Source organism: Ursus americanus, chromosome 35 (genome assembly GCF_024610735.1).
Source record: "Ursus americanus isolate L20-20 chromosome 35, mUrsAme1.1.p, whole genome shotgun sequence".
Lineage (NCBI taxonomy): Eukaryota > Metazoa > Chordata > Mammalia > Carnivora > Ursidae > Ursus > Ursus americanus.
The window spans coordinates 12,785,028-12,811,953 of record NC_142161.1 but is presented as its reverse complement, the minus strand read 5'-3'; the positions used below and the strand labels follow the sequence as shown (position 1 = coordinate 12,811,953).

At 37.6% G+C, this 26,926-nt stretch overlaps 1 protein-coding gene across 2 annotated transcripts in view; it reads right to left on the bottom strand.

Annotated features, from left to right (window-relative positions):
• NPAS3 (neuronal PAS domain protein 3) overlaps positions 1-26,709 on the bottom strand; it is an 817,945-nt gene extending 791,236 nt beyond the window's left edge. The window contains exon 1 of one of the 2 annotated variants that reach the window (XM_087859047.1): positions 26,648-26,709. In XM_087859047.1, the coding sequence (XP_087715173.1) occupies positions 26,648-26,697 (50 nt within the window). In that variant the 5' untranslated portion in view covers positions 26,698-26,709. The remainder of the gene's footprint in view (positions 1-26,647) is intronic. The other variant, XM_087859046.1, reaches the window with a different exon arrangement.
• Positions 26,710-26,926: the final 217 nt, after the last annotated feature.

Below are 26,926 nucleotides of genomic sequence, written 5' to 3'. Positions count from 1 at the left end.
CTTTACTATTAATGACCTTCGATTCTTTTTATCCTGTGCTTCGAAACTTCCTTCCAGGTTTATAAAATCATTTTTATTAACACCAGTTATCTCAATGTGTTTTAAAATTGTAGTCCCCACTATTGCAAGTGCTCTAAAAAAAAACACAACAACAACAACAAACCAGTTTCAGTTTCACCTTTCATTCAACCAGCATGCTTATCTCTTTGCTTTTCTCAACTAGTCTCATTATATTAAATTACTAGTAACATGGATTTCTTTTTACTTATTTAGTTATAAGAGGAAATCCTCCCTGACATTCTTTTCTGAGTTATGGCAGAGCACTAAAAATTAATCAATTTTAACGTACCTTTTCTTTAAAAATGTTTTTGAAAATAAACATATTTTTGTCTACTCATCTACTAATTCCACTATCTACCATTTATTTTTCATCATCAGACTAGAATTTTTACAACTAGGATCTCGCAAGTCTACAATACTAATATGAATCTTATTTCACAGATAAGAAAGCTAAGATTCAGAAGTGGCACAGTGGGAAACAAGAAAGCAGACATTCAAGTCCAGCCCCTATAGTTCTTCCATTATCAAAATGGCTTTTCAGTCTGATATAACAAATTCCATCTAAACCTACAAATTTAATTTCAACGAAATCACCAAGTGATATCCAAGGTTGGAACAGGATTTGGTTCAGACTTTTTTTTTTACTACAATTTCTGTGACACAGTCTGGGCAATATCTCTTCATAAAAACTTTGGGACATTACCGGTACATTTTTTTTCCTAATAAAATACTTAGGGTAATCAGCCTCCAGGATGGTTCCCACTAATTCCCGACCTCCTAGTATTTCACACCCTCGGGTAGTTCCCATCCACACTGTACCAGGGTTGGTGTTTATGTCCAACAGAATATGGCATGACACTTTCAAGGTTCTAAAAGACTGCAGCTTCCATTTAGTCTCTCCTCTTCCTCCCTCCCTCGCTCCTCCTCTCTCTTCCTCCCTTCTCCTCTCTCACTCTCCCCCCTTTCCACCTTCCCTCCCTCCCTCTCTCCCATCACCCACTCTGACAAAAGCCAGCTGCCACTATAAGGACACTTAGGCAGCCTAGGGAGAAGTCTGAGGTCAGGACAGAGACTTCCAGCCAACAGCCAGTGAGGAACCGAGACCTGCCAATAACCATGTGAGCTGAGCCATCTTGGAAGCTATACCCCAGCGCAGCACTTGACTGCAATCTCACGCGAGACCCTGAGCCCAAATCACCCAGGGAAGGCACTCCAAGATTCCTGCCCCTCAGACACTGTGTTAGATAATAAACATTGTCATACAGTGTACTGGTTATAAAAAGCAGTGTGATTTAAAACTTGAAACTGTGCCATTATTAAACTTTATCATTGGATTTAGGAACAAGTAATCTATAATTATATTTCAAGTATAAAACTGGTAAGTTTATTGACATAATATAGTTTAATCCATATATAAGACACCGACCAGGATCATCTTGACAATTTTAAGAACAATGGTTCAAATCAAAGCATTTTATGTACATTTACATTATATGACACATACATTAAGAATTTTTTTAAATACTGTTTTGTTAGACTTTCACAACTACCATTTCTTTATGCTTCTCTAATTCTACCTTTTAAGACGTATAAACTCATCCTCTGGCAGAACAGGCTACCTGATTTACAACAGAGGCTTCTATTAAATCTTCAGCATTTCCTCTACTCATGTTGAATTTTAAATGTCGTCCCTGAGATACTTTTTTCACTTCTATTTACAGCACACTGCAAGTACATATGTAACAATAGGATTTTTTTAACTTAAAGAAATAATCAGAATAGTGGGAAAAATTCAGCCCATTTCCCATCATATATATGGTACGTCAGATAGGAACCTTGGATCTGGAGCCCAGGAGCCCTGGGCTAGAATCCTGACTATAAAATTTACTAGCTGTGTGACCTTAGGCAATTTACTTAACCTCTCTGTACGGCTGCATCCTCATTTATAAAATGGCAACAGTAACACCTATCCCACAGGGTTGAACAGGGAATGAATAATGCAGAATACATGCTTAGCACAGAGTCTAGCATATAGCAAGCACTAAATCAATGGATGTTTGTCATTTTTTAGTGTGGTAAAAAGTGAAACGAAGAGCTGCAGAAAATTCCCCAGTTGAGGACAATATTGTTTTGGATATTATCAGTCATTTAGTCTATATTCAATCATTATTTTTATAAGTGTGATCATGTTGGAATATGCATTTTAGTGAAGGCAAAGTAATTGTCTTTGAATATAGCATTCAGGTGTTTCAAGGAAGAACAGACGGTGAAAAATGGCATCTTCTGTTAATGACAGGCATCTCAGACCTCTCAAACCACAGCTTCTCCCCAGTGTATTTTTCTTTTTCTCTGTAACAATAACGAGGATCCTAAATACTGAGCATCAGGATTATTTATGCCATGCAATTGTCATATTACTTGGTATTTATAGAGAACTTTAGAATCTATAACGCATTTGCCCATGCATTATCTCACTGAATCATTTACTGAGTTCTAGTTGAACACGGAATATTAATTTCAAACGTAAAGGTAATTTAAACATTAAAATGGAGAGCCCAATTCTGTCTAACTTCAAAGTTGATCATAGCACTGATGACAGTTTCTGTGTCTTAAATGATTCTTCCAGGGGAAGAGCGAGATGAGCTGGCTGGAAGCTGCAGGCCACCAAGTCAACAAGTATGATTCCAGTCAGTAAGCAGAGATTCTGTACACCCTCTTCAGTGTCAATAACATAAGTCACACCCACTTCATGCCCTCCCCTTGCAGCCAGCATTTCACTGAGGTAAGAGGAGACCATTCTTTGAAAAAGCTGCAGAACCCAGTTGCAAAGTTTCTTCTTCCACTCTGCAGCAGCCTGACCCATTATCTTTTTTAGCTGCCCATTATTTCAGTCTAAGGCCCTTATCTGCTATCTGCTTTCCACTTGGCAAAGCTCCTCTTATCAAATGTTCCTCAGTATTTAAAATCTGGAAGATAGCTAATATGGGGCTTATTACAGTAAAGAGAAAAGACCTGTTTTGCCATTACTTATTTGCATTCAGAACTGCTTGTGTTTCTAAAGCAACTTTGGCCCAGAGAGTGTCATTTTTATCACTAAATTCTATCTAGACTTTCTTCAGGATCATCATCTATCACTATTAACGATGAGAAAAACCACTGGGTATTTCCTATTTAAGCAACAAATAGCTCTAGAAGGAAAGGAGACGAAGAGGTCTTGAATTAGAAAGAAATATGTACTTTAAAATTGTGGTAAAATGTTCAAAATCATTAGCCATCAAGGAAATTCAAATCAAAACCACACTAAGATACCACCTTACGCCAGTTAGAATGGCAAAAATTGACAAGGCAAGAAACAACAATTGCTGGAGAGGATGTGGAGAAAGGGGATCCCTCCTACATTGTTGGTGAAAATGCAAGTTGGTATAGCCACTCTGGAAAACAGTGTGGAGGTCCCTTAAAAAGTTGAAAATTGAGCTACCCTATGATCTAGCCATTGCACTACTGGGTGTTTACCCCAAAGATACAGACGTAGTGAAGAGAAGGGCCATATGCACCCCAATGTTCATAGCAGCAATGTCCACAATAGCTAAATCGTGGAAGGAACCAAGATGCCCTTCAACAGATGACTGGATTAAGAAGATGTGGTCCATATATACAATGGAATATTACTCAGCTACCAAAAAGAACGATTTCTCAACATTTGCTGCAACATGGACGGCACTGGAAGAGATAATGCAAAGTGAAATAAGTCAAGCAGAGAAAGACAATTATCATATAGTTTCTCTCATCTATGGAACATGAGAACTAGGAAGATCGGTAGGAGAAGAAAGGGATAAAGAAAGGGGGGGTAATCAGAAGGGGGAATGAAGCATGAGAGACTATGGACTCTGAGAAACAAACTGAGGACTTCAGAGGGGAGGGGGTGGGGGAATGGGATAGTCTGGTGATGGGTAGTAAGGAGGGCACGTATTGCATGGTGCACTGGGTGTTATACACAACTAATGAATCATCAAACTTTACATCAGAAACCAGGGATGTACTGTATGGTGACTAACATAATAAAAAATATTATTATAAGAAAAAAATTGTGGTATAAATTCCTAAACTTTGGTATATTCTTAGATTTCCTATAATGTTAGTAATCTATTTCTTGTTAATGCTTGCACTGAGAACAGTTTCCATTTATAAGCGCAAACTCTTCTCATTAAGATAACGTGTTCATCATTTATTAATGTGTTGTTAAATGGTTTGTCTAGTTCTACCTTTATGATGATGTTATTCCTTGCAGTCTGAAATAAATTAGTAGTGCTTAATAGTTTCAAAATCCAGTTTTAATAACTCAAACAATAAAAATCCAGTCTTTATATTTTTCAATTTCAAACTAATATTAATCAACCAACTCATAGTTTTGGGCATCCTCCACTACAGGTGGGAAGACACTTTTCAAAATAACTCCTCCCCATCATGGTGCCCTCTCCTCCGTTTAATCCAGTTAAGGCCCTAAACTCAGACACACACACACACACAGTTTCTCACACCAACACACCACTGTACCAAAATATTTGTTAAAAAAAAAAAAAAAAGCATTCTTTTTTTCTAATTGCTTCTTTTGACTCCATAACTGCAAACAAAAATTATTTGTGGGGTTTTATATTTGTGTTTCATGATCTGATAAGAGGATTTTAGCTTATGTTCTATTCGGGCAACTGAATATCATATTCTGTTCTGTATTTGAACCTCTGAACCATTCTCGAGCCTTTTACTTTTTACTCACCACTGAAATGTAGCTTTCTAAAATAATTTAAGTATGACCACGACTCAGTCGAGGAGACTTGGCTCCTCACCCATAAAAGGGATGTAAGATCTCTTCCTCAGAGGGTTTCTGAAGGAATCAAATGAGATAATGTAGCTCTTAGCACATTGCCTGAGATATAGGAAGAATTCAAAGCGTTTGCCTTCATCACCATCATGATGATGACGGTGACGGTGAGAATGGAGGGTGTGGCCACATAAGCTATCTGACAAAACTCACACTGAATAACTGGAAGGCATCCTCAGGTTGAGATATGGAGCAATTTACCACAACGCCTTATAGAGATTCAGTATAAGAGAGAGCAGAACCAATGTAAGACGGCAGTACTACAAGCAGATATGAATTCGCGTTTTTCAGAGACATGTTATTATGTTTCAAATTACTGGTAAAATATTACTTTGGGTTTTAAATATTTGTTTCTATAATGGAAATAGACACAAAATATATTCAAGTTTAAAAATGTTTATTTCAAGAACTGCCATGAAATTACCATTTACGTGGGGAATTAAGCAGCACAAACATTTCTCTAAATAATTCCAGAGGTTGGTGAACATGTTTAAACACACATGCTGGGAAAACACAATAAACCAAAACACAAGACACTGCAGTTGTGGTTCTTAGGATTAAATTGAGCTGTCTTATTGCAGGTTTTCATCTCCTACTATGTCTTAAAGAATCATTGTTAAGTTTTACGTAACTTTCCTTTTTCCTAATTCCACATTAAACACATAAGTATACATGTTGTATGGATAAAATTTATGGGTGAGAAAGGATTTTATTCTATAGTAAGGGATCCGAATAATGTTTTAAGACCCAAACAGTGTATGACTACATTTGACTAACTGATAGAGTAATGAGGAAAAGCCATTTTTATTATTTTGGAATTAATAAAAGCTACAGTAGTGAATAGAGTAACTGCCCCTCCCCTCAAAAAAGTCTATAACTTGACATTGCATTGTGGTGTTCCTGGTGATTTGTCTAGGAAGATCTCTCAGCCAGCCACCATTAGGGCACAAGAAGAGATCTGTCTCTTTAGTTTCTATTTGTGTTTAAACTGGTTCTTTTTATATTAACACAGAATTTTACTTTTATTTTTCTCATGTTCCAAGAAATATATAAGGCTATAAACATGTAATATGCTATGGCTTCTCCATGGCTACTGTAATAAATACTGTCTTTCCTGCTTCTCTCCTAAACTCATTACATGAGTTTGGTAATGACTGTAAAGAATATTTAAGTCAATGGAAAAAAAAACCCTATATACATACAAAGAAAGCATGAAAGTAAGAAAACCTTCTTGGATGATCTTCCTTTTAAAGTTCCTCCATGTGTTTGAGGACCACCTTACAACCAATATGTCCCCTTCCTTTTCAAAGCCCCCTGACACATAGTTAGAAGGATAGGAAAAGCTATAGATTCTGCCTAAGTCAACAATTAACCATAACTCACAAAAGATGTAAATGAAAACTCCCATAAAACATCATACATGGTGTGTCTCTTAGATCCCTTAAGTAATGGTCATAAAATGCTTATGCTGGTTTCCATAAGCTACCTGACTTCAGTCCACATATCCCCTTTTCGTGGAGTTTACTTGAGCTTAGAAAGACTATAGACTATAGCACTGCATTATACTTAGTACTTGATAAATTCAGAAAAGAGGATCTTTTCCTCAATAAACCTGAAGCTATTTAGGAATTTCCCACGAAGAGGTGATGCTGTTATTGGGAGACTGAAGCATGCTCAACACTTCGAAAACAGCACCATGTGCATCCTCATGGGGCTCTCCCTAAATGGGTTTGCCCTTTTACTATTACGATCATAATTCAGAAATCTTTACATGTTTCCTGCAAACTACAGTTTTCATGAAAGAAGCCTAAAAATGGCAAAATGACAATAGAATCAAAGTACACTAAATATTTGCTCATGTAAATATAAACATAATTTTCTAAAGGGTTAGCTTATTGCAATTGTCCAACCTTAGCACCAGGCTCTAGGTCATTACTCATCTTTGGAGTCTTTATGTTAACTACAGTTAAAGTGCGCATGTACAAACACACACATACACACACACATACATACACACCCATTAAATAGCATGCATCTCCTGTCAAAAATCAGGCCAGGTCTAGGAATAAAGGATCTGTGGTTCCTGGGGAATAAGAAAGCAAAAGTTTAGGAACATAAAAACATGAGGTATCCAAGAATCAGTCAAAATAAGCAGTGTGTCTGGAAACCAGAAGGTCAAAAGAGAGATCAGAAAGTCAAGACAAATTTCAATGGTCAAGGCAGTCAAGAGTCTCTGCATCAATAGCATGACAGAGCCAGATAACAGTATCACCATCAACATGCTGTCATGAGCTTGTCATGGGGCTACTTTTCTTACCCATGTATTTATTTATTTACCACTCACTCATCTGGACATATAATATATACTGGACACATACTATGTGCTAAGCACTGTACAGTTAAATTTCAGGTCCCTTTGAGCTTGAGGTGCCCACACAACTGAATGGCTATGCCCAATACACAGCTGTGTATATGGGTTTAGAGATCAGGAGAGATCCTGGTTGAACATGAATAACTGCTGTGTTGTCAGCATCTCTGTTTCCTTTTATGAAGCCATGGGCACGTATGGCAGATTCCTATAGGGAGTACAGAACGAGATGAGTAGACAATGAGGCTAGAACTCTGAACAACAAACAGAAAGCTGGGAAGAGTATCAGAAAGGCACAGCATCACAGACTTCAAGGGAACAGAGTGTCTCCAAAAGTTAGGGGTGACCAGTAGTGTCAAATGCTGTCGAGAATTATGGAGGCAAAGACTAGAAGTGTCCATTGGTAGAAGCTCACCTCAGGTTTGGAGGTATACAAGAAAGCAAAATACAGTGGGCCAAGAAAAACTGAAGGTAATGGCAGGTTCGTGGGGGTGAGGAAGAACGTATTAACATTTCTGGAAGCATTCAGTTATTTGGGGGGAGGAGAACTGTCATTTTAAAGAATTTATAAGATAACAAGAAATAAAAATCAAAGTAGAGAATATAAACCTCTGAAAATGAAAACAAATTGGAAAATGGAAAGGCTCTGCTCAACTTTAAGGGAACTGCAGTATGTTTAAGGAAATGCTGAGTGAGTCTGAGATAAAGGAGTATAGCAAGAAGTGAGGACAGAATGTGCAGCTAAGCCAAACATCCCTGTGCTGAGCTAGAAGTGGGGAGCAGGAGTGTAACCACAGTGATTCAAAAGCTACAGGTACCACATTTAGGCATACCACATTCTCTATAAAATCAGAGAAAATGAGAACTTCCCTAAGCCTATAATGCTTATCGCGATATTACCACCAAACCCGGCATTAAGAGGTGCACATTCCCCAAACTGACAGACAGAAGTCAGTCCAAAGGAGGAGGGAGTGACTTGGTGAAACAAAACTGAAATTTCTGCAGCTTTCAAAATTTCTACAAGATGCAAATGCAATATAAATACCTGGAATAGAAAATGAATGCTTATAATGGGCAACACTTAAAGATAACAAAGATGAAATTAACGAATTAACAAATTCGAACGTTTACAAAATTAAGATAACATGGCAAAGAGCTTATTATTAGTATGTGTCTGACACAAAATAATAATACAATAAGCAATAACTGTTAAGATATTACTATTAAAACTGTAAGGCATATGTGTAGTTGCTCAGATTTTCCATGTAGAAAAGCACAATCCAGAGATTGTCTGTCTGCCTGTCTGTTTGTTTCCGAAGAAATCAGTCTTCCCTAATAGATATTGGATACAGAAGGCCACTTTCATTTAGAGCTGGGAAGCTAGAGTGGATATGGACAAAATAAATAAATCATCATCATGCCAGGACACCACACCAAATAGTCTATGCGTGGTTATATGTGTTTGGGCAACTCAGTGCTCTCTTAGGGCAAAGAGGAAAGTTTTTGCCCATTACACTGACTTTTCATTATTAACACTGAACAGAATCTCTAACTGTGTTATAGGGTAGGGCTCTGTTTCTATTTGCATCAGATGTGTGTGTGTGTGTGTGTGTGTGTGTGTGTGTGTGTGTGTGTTTGAACATATTTAAGTATATACATCAACATGTCAGATGTTATTTTGGTTTCAGAGAACTAGATGTGTTTCTTTACCAGTATATTAATAAATTTGTAGTTAAATCTCATTCCAAAAATTATTCAAGACATATATCAGTGTATCTGAATATGGATCATATGCATTACAGACAAAATTTAGTGACTACAGGTAATAAACGTTGGAGAAAGTGAGCAATGTTCAGAGTAAAGAGAGAAAGGAATAAGTATATTTGAACTACTGATCCATTCTTTCCCTAGAGTCATTAATTATTTCATTTCTTTATATATATTAAGTTCAAGCAAGTTTATCAAGTTTTATCCCTCTACTGGTTTGTATGAAAGTAACAGTGTTCACTACTATTATTCAATCATGGTAAAGAGCTAAATTAATCATGGTTACTCAGTGTATCCTTACAGGAGATTTTCTGTGCAAAGATATTTGTTATAGATACTATGTACACAAGGCCACATGATGACTGAACCAGGCTATTAGAGGAGAGATCCCTAGAAAAATATCAATTCTTTTTGTGACCTCTTCTATTTTACATGATTGAATTTTTAAATTTTGGTCTAATTAACTTAAATTATTATAGGTACAATTTTGTGAAATATAGAATTAATGGAATTCACATTTTATGAGATTATAACAATAAAATGAGTTTAATATCATTCTAATTGGAAATATTCCATTGTTCCAGAATTCATTTATCTGGTAGTATCATTTGGAGATAAAGAAACTATCAGTGGTATATTAGGTTCTAATTAAAATTTTCTTGGTTCCTCGGTTAATGGAGAGTTGTGACACATCTTAAACTTAAAATCATTCTCCGTAGAGTTATAGAAGTGTAATCTTCAGGGAATCCAGACCAAACAATGTAAATAATTCAGCTTTGAAATTTTAGAATACAATAGAAATTTCTAAGCATTGGCAAAATATTCATAATTGTAAAATACTTAATTTTCCCTATTAATTTTTTTTTTAGATCAGAGATCATGAGGTATGCAAGTACAGTTGTAGGTTTTTGACAAATTTGGGGATTCCCTGGGATGAAATGCAAATATGAAGTGGGCATAATTAGAACTGGCACTCATTCCTTCATTCATTAACTCTGTTTCAGGAATGTGTTTCACCCCTTGGCATGCACAAGGGGGGACAATGATTTCTCCCCTTTCAAAGAAGTCACAATCTATGTAGAAAGACAAGTACACAAGAAACTATAATTTATTTCTTCATTATCCATCATTTTGGCTAATGGTCCTTTATACTGGTTATGGATATTTAGAATTTTAACAATAGATTCTGATGATGAATCTGCTCTCAACAGAAGGACAATTTCTCTATTCCATTGTCACTTCCTCAAGAGCATCTTCCAGTTTGATATTTTAGCATGATCTCCAGATATTTTACTGACATTTATGTAAATATCCCCATCGCAAAGAACAATTATAGAATGTATCCAATAGAGAATATTTGGGCCAAAGTGGTCTTGTGAGCTATTAGATCATGTTTTGACTATTAAATTATAGTATCATGGTACTGTTAAATCCTATGGGATAAAAATGAGGCTGAAAGACTGGAAAATGGGAAAGCAAAGTGCCAAGTCACTGGGCATTGATTGGAGGTGACCTTCTAATTTATAATGCATAAGAATTGACCAGAAGCCACAGACATTTTAACCAAATCTCTAAAGTGAGCTATATCAACAAATTACAGTATATACAAAAGTGCAATGCTATGCATAAGATAGGGATACATTATGACCCATGCCACCATAACTCACAACATGTAAATCTATTCACAGCTGAATGTTATAAAAACTGTGCAGGAAATAGAACTGCAGATTATAACTTGCTAAACAAGATCATAATTTCCTTATAACAATCTTTAATGTACTGTCTTACCACAAAGCTAGGTATGACCTGTAAACCTTTGGTTGACTTGTTTATGTTGTCATTGTAATCATTAGTTTTACAGATATGGTTACTACAAAATCAGAAATAAGGTGATGATTTAGTATAATGTGGGGGTGCAAAAAGATTCAATACCTACATGTCCATGGCAGGTATTAAAAGGCAATGTGTAAGAAGGGACCTATAGCATCAGCTGGGACCATTTGGGGTAAGGACTCGGGTACAGGTAAGGGACAAACATTATGAGGCAGGAAGGTGATGTGGGAAAATGGAAAAGCCCCAGAAGAAAGAAGAAAAAATAGAAAACAATTCTTCAAGAGTCAGAAGGAAGCCAGAAAGGTCAGAGAATGTGACCTCTATCAGGTAGTAAGTCAACAGACTGAGGCTTGAACCCAGTTCCAAATCCTTACTGTGACCTTAACTATACAGTAGAGATATTGACAGAACCTATCTCACTGAGCTAGGGAGAAACTTAAACGATATAATGCAAAGACACAACATGACCCCTCAACAAGTTAAAATTTATGGATAAATAGAACAAACCAGGAAGAGAGCGTACTTACAAAACAGGACAAAAATCAACCGTGATAAAATATAAGTCACAAGAATATTAATATATTAACAATGTGAGGACCTGCCCCCTACTGAATCAGCTAAACCTATATAAGCTTGATGCACTACATCATATGAAATTTTGGAAAGCTTACATATTTGGAATCTTTGTCCTCTTCTCTCAAATAGTTGACTTCGTGTTGCATTAAGCTCAAAGAAACTTGAAACTCCAGGACAATTACATCACTACATCCTCTCATCCTTCTAAATAATCACTATAACAAAGATGCAGACGGCTGAGAGACAAGTCTCTTGCATTTCCGCACACCTTCCAGGCAAGGCACTAACCATCCTTTGTACCAGACTATCTATTCAAGTGTCTTTGTATAGAGGACATCCTTGGAGTTTAGAGCTGGTGCTTCTCCCTCCAGAGCAAAGGGAAGACATATTTATGGTCCATTCTAAAAAATTCAGGTTCCCTAAGTTCAGAGTTCCTCTTGTAACAAACCTACCACATACATGTACAGGTATTCTGTATCCTCTTTGTAGGAACTGAGGATCAGAGAATTGCCTCAAATTCTGGTACACTTGGTATTGCTAAAGCTGTCATAAACTTTGCTGTCTCCAATCCAAGGATAACGCATCTCCTACCAATATCCGTTAAATTGTGGCGGGCTAACTTACTAGTTTGCAAGTAGGGTAAAATCTCAGGCTCTTCACGATTCTTGACACAATTGTTTCAGGGAAAACATACCCCCTTAAGTAACTGATAAAAATGTATGACTATGCCATTTCAGGAGACTCTTCGGATCCCCTGAAGCCCATTTACTGACTGCTATAACACTGATGGACCAAGGGTTTAAAAATCCCTCTGTAAGTCAGGAGACGCTACACTCAGTCAGAGCTTATCAAAAGTCGTCATGACCATGTAGGGGACAGATGCTGCTGGCAAATGAATAACAGCAAAATACAGCTAGCTGGGAATGTCTGCCCTTGGAACAGGACTTGGTAAGTGAGCCTGACTACAGAAGAAGTGGGACAGGGACTGGATCTTGTCAAGTCCGTTGTTTGGTTCAACCCAACTCTAAAGACTTGATGTGCATTCCTTTCTACAAAAACCTCTACAGCCATCTATAAATCCCACACTTAAATTCTACTTCAGCACTGAGCAGACGCTTCAAACCTTAGAGTCACAACATACCACCCAGTTCTCAATTTCTTTCCTTGATGGTAGCTCTGTCCCACAGTGAGAGACTTTTAACTAGATTTTTTTAAAAAATGGTACCAATGAAAATATGTACAGCACATGTGTTTAACCCAGCTCATGATATCTGCCCATTTTTATACTCAATCATGTGAGAAAATTAATGTATCATTTCTAAAACAATGTCACTATGAGATAGAAAATTTTCAAGAGGAATTTCAAAATGTTGACTGAAGTATCTCTTGGGAAAGGGTATATATGTGTGATGTAGAGGGACAGGCAAGGGCACGCTGAAGATTCTCCATGTTCTAATAAATTAAAATTTTGGTTTTATTGACTCCCTTTAAAAAAATGAAAATAGCTCCACTCCTTAATGTAAATTGTTCTAATCAGATTATCTCCTAACACTTAGCCAACATCAGCTTTGAGAAAGTACAATCTTGATGCGAGAAGAGGGAAAGACAGGAGTTACAAAAGTCCAGTCTGCACTATGCTATGCTTTGTTTATTTTCCTGGGTGTTTTCATAAGAGAAAAATGGAAAATTATCTTGTGAGGAACACAGTGTTTTAAGGAAAAAATATTTTTATCAGTGGTGTTATCACTGATAATTAAGTATAAAATAGGTTTAGGGGATAAAATACTCTTAAATCTACAGGTAACAGAATATAGGTATTATATATAGAGAGAGAAATTAGGCAAAAATGTTAATTATCTCATAAGAATATACTTGCAGTACCTATTAATGTCATTAATTAGAAACTTTCAAAGGAAACAATGACTAAATGATACATGTATTTAAAATGTCTTTAATTCATTAGAAGACATCTTATCCAATCATAAATATTTAAATCTGTCTATACTACAAACACTAAATCAGTTCACCTTTATAAGTAAGGAAGAAGAATTAGAAGAAAGCTCCTTTGAAAAACAAGGTTAGAGGGGCGCCTGGGTTAAGTTAAGTGTCTGCCTTCAGCTCAGGTCATGGTCCCAGGGTCCTGGAATCAAGCCCCAGGTCTGGCTCCCCGCTCAGCTCGGAGTCCACTTCTCCCTCCGCCCCTCCACCTGCTCGTGCTCACACACTCTCTCTCTCTCTCTCTCAAATAAATAAATAAAATCTTTAAAAATGTTTTTGAAAAAAAGAAAACAAGGTCAGACAAAAAGAAATAATAGTTGTCATTTGGGCAAATAACTCACTACAGAAATTTATTCCTTTATAAATGTTTTAGGAACACACAAAATTTTCAGAGATTAGTTACTCCCCTAACTGTTCACCTGTCCATCAAACATTACATTGTTAACTTCCTTCTTTGTGGTATATCATCTGGTTTTCAAATATTTCCAGAGTTGTTCTACCATCTCAATTAAATTTAACCAACAAATGTATTTATCTCTAAACACTTGTAGAGTTTTTCTTTAGTGCTACCTTGAGTCCTGCGCATAATATGTCACTTTAAGATACAATTTAATATAGCCTATAGCTTCCACTGCAATGTCTCTCTGGACATTCTTGCAATAAAAAGTTTCCGTTCAAAGATGTTTTTGTGGAAGAAAAATATTTAAATTTCCAATATTGTATTGAAACCTGCATGACAAGCTTTGCATTTGATCTAAAAACTTGAATAGTTTTATAAATAAAGAGTATTTGTAAATACTAATACCAGTAGGGGAAAAAAAAAAAAGAACCACCATAGACCTCAACTCATTATTTTGTATCATATACCCAAATTATTCAAATCATGTAGTCACAGATTTTTGTAGCTGGAAGGAAATGTTAGCAATTAAACATACGAATGAAGAAACTAAGGTTCTAAATGGTTAAAGGACCTGTGTAGAGAACAACTTCCTATAAAGATAATGAAAGACCAAAACCAATGACCAGGATTTAGGCCATTACCTCCTGTTCTACTAGCACAAATCAGCAAGTGGCCAATGGTACTTCACGTTGTACTGCCCTGACAATCTCGATATCCATACGCCCTCGTGTTAAGTATACGCCTATTACCAAGGGAAGAAATTCTCCTGGCTTTCTGCCTGCCATTTGTTGTAGACCAAAGTCCATACCCTCTGGTCCAGCTGTACTTTAGACCTCTCTACTGACTTACACTCTAATGTATTTTAGTAGCAGTTTAAATATCCTGATCCAGGGATGTTGCAGGATTACCATTACGGTTAATTCTTTTTTTTTTTTTTAATCTTAAACTCATTTTATTTTTTTAATTTTTTTTTGTTTTTTTATTATGTTGGTCACCATACTATTCATGCTTAGTTTTTGAGGTAGTGTTTCATGGTTCATTGTTTGCGTATAACACCCAGTGCTCCATGCAATGCGTGCCCTCCTTAATACCCATCACCGGCCTATCCCAATCCTCCCCGCCCCCGAAGCCCTCAGTTTGTTTCCCAGAGTCCGTAGTCATATTACAGTTAATTCTTACAATATACAAAACCACATTAGCTGGAGGACGGTGCTACTGTCATTGAAAAGGTTATGCCCCAATCAGTTTTTAAGTTTCTATGCAGCTACACCAATACTATGCAGAAACAGGCCTTGGGAAACTCTTAATTTCTGAAGACAAATAAAAAGATGTGCAACAGTTCTTTCTTTTTGCTAAAAATGTTCTAGCTTGTTAGTGGTTGTTTGTGTCAAATCCGAAATGACTGCCAAAAGACACATCTAACTTTTTACAGCTATCAGCTTCCCTACATGAATGGGAAGGAACCCATTTTATTTTTTTAAATGATTCTGATTTTCTTGTCCTAAAAACAACAACAACAAAATAACGTAGGAGATTAAACCCTAAGTATGAAACCGTGTACAAAAGGAGAATAGGTTGTGGAAAAATACGCCATCGTAATGTCTTCTGCTATCTGTGCTGCTAACTATAACTCTCGCATATATAATTCCATTATACTTTTATAATTCAGGGTTTTGAAAATGCTTTTGAACCATTAATATATTTTCCTGGTTAAAATTCTTTGAGATGTTCTTAACAAGAGTCTTAGATAATGAATTTGGGCAAACTCTGGAACAGTCTTTACAGTATTATCATTCTCATTAATTTTCAGAACTACCCACTGTGTTGAGATGATTGTCATGGGCCTAAGACTTCAATTTGGCTAAATATTTTTGCATATATTTCAACATATAAGTAACTAACAGATGTTTAAATGTTAAGTTCATATGGAAGAAATGGTTAAATGTGTTTACTCTAATCTTATGATTTCTTTGCAACACTAATTCTTATTTGACTATTTCTTTATGTGTTTCACAATTTCCTCTATGCTTTGATCTACAATGGGCCAATAATTCCAAAATCTCTTCAAAGATAACAAAACAATCCTTTAAAACATTCTGGAATTTAAGCCATTTATGCATGTATAATATTTAACATATGCAGCATCACTAGTTTTTTTGAGAGAAAACCTTAAATAGTAACTCAAACATTATTTTTATAAAATATGCCGAGCTCATATAAAGCCTAGGACTACACTTTTTTTTTTACAGAAAGAGAGTTTTCCATTTATATTCTTATTTGGCTTTAGCAACCTGATATATGATACTGCCCTAACCTGCCAGAAAAAGATGGGTAGGAAGCTAAAAACAATATTACTTTTAAGAGAGCCTGCCAGAAAAAGATGGGTAGGAAGCTAAAAACAATATTACTTTTAAGAGAGTTAATGCAGCACATAGTTCCATACTTTCATCCGGTTTATTATTTTTTTTTCTTTGCCTTTTTGGTTATCTCTGAAGACTGCTTCTGTTTCCATTGTTTCATCCTTCAGCATTCACATATCAGAGCAATAAGTATTTCATTACTGGTTTATCTGTCCAGAGGCTTGAGAAGCGGTAACAATTAACCCTCCCTTCACAGTGATTGATACAGGCTTTGCTTTCAATTTGTTCCACTACACAGATCATGAAATTCTGAATGCAATCATCCTCATTGACCTACACTTTCAAACACACGGCTACAATGAGACGAAAGTAATTATTAAAAGGAACACTGGACTACTGAGATCTGAAACAAAGTCTTTAAAAAATCTGTGAGATGACCTTCTGGTGAAATTGGCAAATTTTGATGTTAAGGAAAATGATAGCTTTGTGTCCCTGTCTGGAAATATTCAATGCAAGCTGATCAATGTATATTATGGTGATTGCACTGACTACAGTATGTACTCAGAAAATGCAGAAAGCCATTTTAGAACTGTTACAAACAAGAGTTAAACTGTTAACATTCCAGCTTAATATAAATTTTTTTCAAGGAAATTAAACCTCCTGATTTGTGTATAAAGAACAAACAGTGACTATAGCAAAGACTGAAGGTTGGAAAAGCAATAGCTTCACTTTGTAAGAAGAGTTGCATACCTGAGTCCTACATCTTCCCTCTCCCCCTCCCTTTAGATGAAGATTCACAGTAAGAAATGAATACATTTTTCACAAAGTCTGAAAAATAGCTTCAAATAAATATTAATCTACTGCAATCGATATATATGAGGGATGGAGAGGGGCTAGCAGGACAGTGGTGACTACAGAACTATATTAAAACAAGGGTTGCAGTTAAAGAAAATCAGGGCGGAAAGCAAGGCAGCAGGCCTGAGGCTCTAATCACAGAACAGAGTGATGGAGATGAACCAATACTGCATGGATTAGCAATGAATTATTTTGAACCGTAATCATATGCCTGCACAGAAGAGAGGCAAAAACTAGCCATTACTCATAAACTGATCTGCTGATTTCTTGTGGGGGGGGGATGAGAATAAATTCATATGCTAAACTAACTCAGAATAATGAAAACCTAAAGATGTGGTTACACTTCAAGTAACATTCTATTTTTAATGTCTGCCACATACCACACAATACAGGGTGTTTAAAATATAAACTATAAAGTGCTTAGATTCGAGTGGGATTGAACCCACCATTTCTTCTAAGGTTAGGATGTGATATAGCCACTCTACTCTCTATTCTTCATTGGCCAGTAAAACTGTTTCTGGATAACTTTAATATGCCCAAAAGTAAAAGTGTTGAGTATTTGGTTAAAGAGAAGCAACAGCATTCAAGAAATTAATTTCCTTTGGATCACCTAAAAAATCATACCAATTGAAGATTCAATTGTTAGAACTAATTTTGTTAGGAAGAAAAAAAAAATCAAAACTGCGGGTAGAAGAGATTCCTGAGATTCTTATGAACAGACTGTTTAAATGAAGAGCACTTTAATCAGTAGAGGAATCCTCACGTTTCTAATGTCTTGCTGTGCATTCTGCAGGTTATAGTAGCAGCTGGTAGAGGTCATATATCTTTTGTGAGCATCCCAAAAAGGCTCACTGCCAGACTGTTAAATTATGAATAAGCAATGAACAAAAGAATGCAGATACGGTGGTGACAAGATAATCCAAGCAAATTTATCTATGACAAATTTCACAGGATTAACAAATTACATTTACACAGAACAATAAAAATGTGTAAAAAAAAATGATGAGCCTACTTTTCCTTACAGCATTAGGAAAACAAAAAAAGTCACCAATTCACTGCATATATGTAAATGTGACTCGATCTAAAGTAAGACATTTATAATATGTTCAAGATATCTTTGTAACATTTTTGCATTTTAGGTAGATATAATACAAACATGGTAGATCTGATTTATATTTTATATATAAGTTATGTTTAAACAGTATACATGTAGGCTTTACATATAAATCATGCAGAGTATACAGAATCTTGTGCAATAAAAAAAAATTCCATTCATATTGAATAGAATATATGTGTTTTTCAGATACAGATTCGGAGGAATAAATTATTTGTATAGGAAAAATACTCCCTCAATCAGTGCAGTACATATTAGTTACTAAAATACCCTTATCCTTTGATGTCTCCATTTTCTAGAACCAGAGAGGTTCTGCAAACAGCGTCAATCAGTCCATCTGCCCCTACCAAAATACTGCACTCTTTCTGAGCAAAGTGCTCCTGGATGAAGTTCAGAACTAGTATCCTTTTCTGTAGTGTTGCCATGGCAGAAAGGAAAATTCGTAGATTGGAGGGTAAAAGGATGCCGATTTGAGCTATATTCACATAAAGATGACCCTTAATCCGACATTACTATTTTTCTTTATAATAAAATTCTTGTTATAAATCTTACAAATGAAAGAGCCCCCGTCTATCAGAAGTAATGGGATATAACTGAAATGACCTATGATTCCATAAAGTGGTCTTAAAATGCTATGTGGCACTACTTTCAAAAATATGTGATGAAGATTTAAGCTTTAACGTTATATATAACCTAGGTACCCAAGTCAGAGCCCTTTAATTATGCATTAGCATACTGATGATAATAAAATACTGTAATCAGAAGTCATTTCTTTTAAGATGATCTGAATGCTATTTTGAATTTTGTAGCCTATTTTTCACTTATACTTCCTATTGACTGCTGCTTTTTATCTTCAATATTTTAACAAAACATCTCTCTAAATGAGCCCTTTCCAACATTTTATAAGGCAACCTATTCTTTATGTAAACAAGAGATTTTCTGAACGTAGAAGTGAATATTTTATTAAAATACACAACAAAATACCCAGCTCTTTCAACCAGAAATACTAAAGCACTGCTTATCTACTCCTTTCAAGGTCTGGAATTCCTACTATATACCTTTTTTTTTTTTTTAAAGCTATTTGGTTGACAGTATTACATCCCAAAACGTAAAGATAAATTTGGCATGCTTGTCTACTGCCTCAAATCTAGCAGACATTCTACAGTGAGCAGTAAGGGTGTCAGATGTTCCGAAGTTTCCCAAAGTGTAGCTTTGGTCAAAGAAGTGTTACGTGTCAGACCAACCCCTGTGATTCCTGGCCTCAGAGAAATTAAAATGTTACCAACGACTCTCCCATCTTGAAGATGCCACAAGTGTCTGTGTGTGCCCAGAGGGGAAGAGGGACTAAGTAATGAGAACTTATCATTTATGTATTTATTGTGGTCCATTTTTAACAAGTTTTTAATTAAATGAGTTAATTAATATATGTAAAGCCCTTAGACTAGTACCTGGCACATAGTGCTATATAAATGCTTGCTGTCATTATTATAACGCCAGACAATTTGGCAGGAGGCCAACCTGAATGAGTCCTTATATATTTCAAAAGACAATATCCAGAAATACAGTGAAGTACTAAAGTGTGTTATTCAGAAAGTCTGTGGGGCTCTTTCCACCCATTCAGTGGCAAAACTATCACAAAACAAGAATGTCTCAATTGTAATCTTTAGACAAACTATGGCACAGTCCCAGGCACAGAGAACAGGAGTGGAGGAGGTCCTGAAGTATTTCACAGTCTACGACCAAAGAGCTGTGTGTATGGGGCAATCCGATGCTTCTAAAACCATTCTGCAACAAATCCTCCCCGAAGTATCTATAGCTTTGGAGTTTGCCCACAAAACTACGGGAACATGAAAGAGTTGAGGGAAAATCATTTAAACGTGAATTCTTCTAACTTTATAAACATTGCATTTCTGAAGTTCTCCAAACATCCGACAAATGACCAATAAGCAGAGATCTAGGTCACTAATCCGTAGTGCACGCGGTCTTCCTGCCACACGGGCTCTCTGGCATCAGCACAGAAAGCCCCGGCACCGCAAAGTCCAAACACGGAACACCTGCACGCTACTGTTAAAGGTACACTCCTACACAGACAAACCCAAATTCAATCCCTAACCCTACTACCTTCCTTGGGAAGATTAGCTTCTGTTTTCTTGACTCAAAGTGGGGATATCAACATTTGCCTCACAGGGCAGGGGGAAGCCACTGAGAAAATTACTGTGAGGTATTTAATATAGGGCCCCAAACATGACAGTGTCCAATAACTGTTGATAATTATCATGTGTGATCTATTTTTATTTTTTTTAAACCCACCAGAGTTTGTTTCTAAAAATCTTCTATAATTTCACTTACATTTATATGGCATCTTTTCCTTCCTTCCTCCAAGAACCTCTAATCATTTTACAGTCATTAGTTACAATATTTTACAACCTGGATACCTACCTTGCCCCTTCCCCCACCCAGAACACTAAACTAACGGAAGTCCAAAGAGGTAGCCTTATCTATATGTCTATAGATTCTGTACTTCCTCTTCTTGCAGAAAAGGGCATTTTCTGGCTCTCTATAATATTCTGCATGTCCAGTATAAGGGCAAGTCTATGAGCAGAGCAAGTGCTCTCACAGACTATTATTAACTACCATCTCTGGCACAAGTCAGGATTGTCCATAGTAGAAGTTCAATAAATAAGGCTGAGTGAATAAACCAATCGATAATTATACTCAAAGGGACGAGCACTTCGGGCCATAGTAATATGCGATTTTCATCTTGGGCCTCATGATTTTGTACACAAGACCACAAATATTTCGATTAATTTACCAAAACATTGTGCTCTAGAAATGTATACAGGCAACAACTTCAAGTGCTGTTTAATCTTGTCACGACCCTAGTCATTTCAGATATAGTAGTAATCACTTTACTCTTACTAAGCTATGTCCTGCTTATGCACTGTAGTATTACTAATATTACTACAAATTATTCTAACTATGTAAGGTTCTATCAAACTTAATAGTGCAAACATCCTATTCACACTAATGGGGCCCAGAGCAGTAAAAATACCATTCAGTTACAGTTGGTTTATTACACTGCCCAATGAGGAAAAAAAGGGGGGGGCAACATTTACTGTGAAAATACTAACATCATTAAATGCAAAGCAATGTAACAGAATTTTTCCATAAATTCTAGAAGTACAGATTTAAATATTAGTACGGATCATCGTACAGATTTAAATATTTAAATTCACATATTCCATTATATGCAACTTTGGTAGCATTTAAATTTTAAAATTAATATTTAACCTACTAATCAACTAAATTTTCAACATACCAACTCTTTCACTACCTTTCAGCCTTATCTAGTGTAAACAATTAAGGAATGTCTGTAAAACACCTGAAGTTAGAATCTCAGCCTATGCAATGCAAAATTATTAAAAATTTAACTCAAATGATGAAACGTTACACTATAGAAAAAGTGGCCATGTTGGGGCGCCTGGGTGGCACAGCGGTTAAGTGTCTGCCTTTGGCTCAGGGCGTGATCCTGGCGTTCTGGGATCGAGCCCCACATCAGGCTCCTCTGCTATGAGCCTGCTTCTTCCTCTCCCACTCCCCGTGCTGTGCTCCCTCTCTCTCGCTGGCTGCCTCTATCTCGGTCAAATAAATAAATAAAATCTTTAAAAAAAAAAAAAAAGAAAAAGAAAAAGTGGCCACGTAAACATAATAGGAGGGGCCAGTTCTCCTCTCATGCATGCTTAATTTTCTTTAAATTTTGTGAACAGCGTTCTGCAGAGGAAAGAGGATTACAGGAATGCAGGAAAAATAAGAAAACAGAAGTAGAGCATCTAAGGTTTACACTGGGGTCATTATTAATAGTAAAGCACTTAAGAAAGTTCATAGGGAAAAACATTACTAGGAGAGATTTAGAAATATTTGTGACATATCCAAATATCTCACAAAATATAAAGCTCTACAGCTTTAAAAATAACTAAATGAGGGGCGCCTGTTGGCTCAGTCCTTAAGCGTCTGCCTTCAGCTCAGGGCGTGATCACAGAGTCCTGGGATCGAGCCCCACATCAGGCTCCTCCTCTGGGAGCCTGCTTCTTCCTCTCCCACTCCCCCTGCTTGTGTTCCCCCTCTCGCTGGCTGTCTCTCTCTCTGTCAAATAAATAAATAAGATATTTTTTAAAAAAATAAAAATAGCTAAATGAAAGCTACACTGCCTATATCCTCCCCCAAAAGTGGTGCTTTACATAAGCACATACCTATGCATCTTGTCATAGAAAACCTCACCACAGAGCAGGAGATCTTGGACATCAGGGCCCATTTCAAACAGATGCAATTTTAACAGGCCACTGGATTCCACCCAGACTAAGATCTGGGACACAGTAAAAGTATTGAGGGGTTCATGGAAACTCCGGCATTCCCATGAAATAGCTCTACTGTAGGGACAACCACTGTGTAGAATTTCAGAGGAAAATCAAACTTCCTATCACTAAAAATACCAAACTGGTCCAATGCGTAGATTATATTTAAATCACAATACAATTCTTACCAATTCATTGCTGAGATACTAATTTCACATCACTTATAGTCAAAGAAAAGTCATATTTTTAAGAATATGCAAAGATACAGGGACCAAAACTACTCATAATACCACTAGGTGCTGAAAATACCTCATGTAACTTTTTTTTTTTTTTAAGCCAAAAGCATTAAGTAATGCTGATGTCAAGTTTGCTCCTTGTAATGAATCAAATCTAGTAACTGGCATATTACAAATTTGGAGTAGCTATTTGTCTCTCAATTCATAAACCAGAGATTGGGAATATAGAAAGATGGTGTAATGTGGGAGGGTCCTACATAATAAAGGTCATTATAACTCCTGACTCCAGAGCTATACCGTCTAATATCCTCTCTGGTGGTTCTATGATATGCCCATGCATTACAGTTCTTGTTGACAGTCTGTTGCCTTGGAAATATTTCATTATTTCAGTTTTTCCATTTGTAGACCCCTGGCCTTGTGATATGAAGGCCATCCTATTTCATATTTTCGATTATCATTTAAGCAATCTTGTGGATCTATTTATATATAAGCAAGTGTTAGACACGCATGTCATCATTTATCACTCTGTGTTTAAGCTTACAATGTAAAAAGAAACACCTCCCAAAAAAAGTCTCCACCGCCACTTCACTTTAAACCAAAATCCCTGTCCCACTGTACTACTAAATATGCTTTGCAAACCAGCATGGACACATCATATGCTTGACACTTCTGTCTAATTTTCTTGGTTATACATCCACATAGTGGAAAAACTCTGTGGTAGTGCTACAGAATTTGCAGCCTATTGGAGTTTAAAGAAAAATCAAGCAAGTTTAAATACGCAAGGTTTTCAACTTGTTCTCTCAGGCTCTTTCTGTGTGTAAGAGTAAGAGAAATTTAAGCAGTACTAAATAGTAACGAAAGACATCATTAAGAAGAAGCTTCTTTTTCTAAAATTTACCCTGTAAATATTATTAGAAGAAAATGACTTTTGCACTGTATTACTAAACTCAGGTCAGATATTTTATAAATTAACAACAAGACCATTGGAAAAATATCTTTTTTCCTATATAAGTTTGTGATTACTGGTATATTTGAAAAGCAGTAAAGAGCAGCGTCCATAAATGCCTTTATGAAATCAATGATTTGGAAACCATTTTGTAAATAAATGGGAGGATATCACCTAAAGGATGTCCACAGAAAGTCACCTTTTATAAACATATTTGTGTTCAACTGTTACAGAGAAATACTACTACTAACCAACAAGTTCCAGGCACAAAATGCACATAAAGGTGAAATGACTCTACTTAGTTTAAGCAAGTAACTATGAAAAACAACCCCCTCCTGAACAAACCATCTGACTTTCCATTTCTCATTACAAAACCAAATCAACTAACATGTGTAATGTTTACACTTAAAGTGTTAAGAGCATTTAAAGCCCTAATAACAAAGTCAACCCTCGGGGCATAAAACAACTGGCCAAGTTTGTGGTTATTACTGTCTGAAACATTTCGTTTATAACTCCTTCTTTCCTCTCTATCGCTCCTTCTGCCCCCTCCCTCGTTATTCCTCCTCCCTCTCCCTACAGGTTAAACCTTCTCAGATCCAACCTTTAAAATGACAGCATCCGAGCTGAACAAGAAGATGCTATTAAAGGGCATTAAATTAAATACAGTATATCCTCCTACAACTTCAATCAGAATTTCAGACCAAGTGTTATTTAGTTCAGCTCTCAAGTGGAGCAGAATAACAAACCACGCACTTTGATTTACCTTCTTCGAATGCCAAATGGAGACAGGTGATAAAGAACGCACTCATGCACGGGCTATGAAGTTTCCTCTAGAAATTAATTCTATCTTCAAGATCCCTATCTCAGAAAAATTCCCAAAATGGCACACAAATAGGCCTCTGCTAGAGAGATTACTAGGGCCATCCCAGTAAATACATTTACTACCAACAGAACTGGGGAAGGAGCACCGGTGGAGGAGGAAAGAAATCAATTACAAACTTCTGATCTGAAAAAGTATTCATCACCATGTTAAAGGAAAAATAACTATTAAAAGACCCACACAACGCTCTGAAAAAATTTCTTCTTACCTACAAGAGCAAAATACTTACTATGTGAATTCTCCATGAAACACTGAATATTCCTTTTAGCTGTATGAGTTGTCAGACAGTTAATGCTATACACATTTCACATCTTTAAAAACTGGATCATGCATGATTTACTTTCAGGTATAGGATTTATATAGAAATTATCTAGAGTTTAGAATTAGTCAATTATGTACCTACCTAACAAAATTCTTCCCTTAATCCTGACTATTCTGCTGTCCCTATTATAGGAAGGAAACAAGCAATAGTGCAACTGAAGCTTTCTAACGAATAGCTTGTTTAAATATCTCTCTACCCTCTTCTTGATGGAAGCTATAGTTTAAATGCTATGTTGTATCAAAAATAAAACCTCCCATGTAATAATAATTAAATCTTGCAACTACTATGGACTTCCCTCATCTTTTTTCTCAAGTTCACTTACACCTATGAGGAAAGTTGGGGGTGGGGGGCATATATCTAACAGCATTTGTTTTCCTCATGAAGCAATGGGTAACATTTCATACTTCCTACTGAGCATTTCCTCTTCGGAGACAGAAAAAGATACTTTGCACAAACCAATATGCTATATGCAATTAATGTCATTAACGCTGCCAATTAATAGCAAATAGGATTCCAAACAAAGTAGGCTGGGTGGACAGCAGAAGGGAAAACCACGTGGGGCGGGGGGTGGGTGCTTAGTTACTATGCAATCTAACAATGCCATTCACGTAGGACGGTTAAGGATATTTTGAATACAAACTCCCTTTCCCTTTGGCTTTAGTTTAACTAACTTCAAACAGACATGCTCGGCTGAGCCCCTTGCCTGGATATGCAATTCTCACCAGGAACTTTTTAAAACACAGATCCCCAAACAGTAACTAACGGGGCAGAGACGTTCCAACTGTTGGCACATTTTGAATCTCGCTGTTTACTCGCTAATTTGGATTTGAGGGTTTTCTTCATCCCTTTTCTTTTTGTCTTTGGGGAGCGGGGGAGTGGAAAGGAGGGCAAGATGAGAGCAAAGCAGGGCAAAGCAGGAGACCCACAAGTTGCCAAGGCTAAGGGCGCAGCCCGGGCGGCGGGGAGGCGGCGGCCGCGCGCCTCTCTCCTCCCGGCCCGGCCTAGCTGCTCCGCGCGGAGACAACCCCTCCGCGACACATTCCCGGCCTGGCGCGAGCTCCGCTCCCCGCCCCCGGCCTCCTCCTCCTCCTCCTCCTCCTCTCCTCCTCCTCTCCTCCTCCCCCTTCTCGCCTGCCTTCCCTCCCCCTCCCCAGCCTCATTCCTTCCTAGAGAGCAGCTGCCAAGGGACCTGCGGCGGCCCCGGGGATCCCCCGGCCCCCCACCCTCACTGCTGTTCCTCGTCACACAGCAGCCCCTTCTCTTTTTTTGTTTGTTTCTCTCTTTTTCTTTTTTTTCTTTTCATTCTTTTTCTTTTTTCTTTTTTTTTTTCTTTTTTTTTTTTTCTTTTTTCTTTTCTTTCTTTCTTTCTTTTTTTTTTTTTTTTTTTTTTTTTTGTCAGCGAGTCACTCCATTCGCCGAGCCGAGGAGGTGCGACTGCTCGGAGAGCCTGGCGCCGCCGCCGCCGCCACCACCGCCGGAGCCCGCTCGCTGCCGCAGCCGCCGCCGGCGGACAATGCGCGCGGGGACCGCGGGCGAGCGCTGAGCCGCAAGCCCGCAGACGAGGTCCCGGTGGGCTCGCGGCCCAGGAGGAGGACTGCGGAGCGGGCCCCGCCACCTCGGCGGCGGCGGCGGCGGAGGCGGCGGCGGCGGCGGTGGGAGCAGCCGCCCCGGCGGCAGGTTCAATAAACAGAAAAGTGTTACCGTTCTCGCCTGGAAGGATCCTGCTGAAAGCTGGGCTTGGTGGGCGCCATCTTCCTGCTATTTTTTTTCCTCTCTTACTTTTTGCCTCTCTCCCCCCTCCCGGGGTGGGGGGCGTGGGGAGGGCGGGGGGTGTGCGTGTGCGTGGGGTGGCGGGAGTGAGTGCGGGCGTGCGCGGCGCTCAGCGGCGGCCCGGCGGGCGGCGGCCGTGGCCCTGGCCGTGGCTGCGGCGGCGGCGGCGGCGGCTGCCGTGCTGCTGAGGCAGGGAGGCTACGGAAAAGT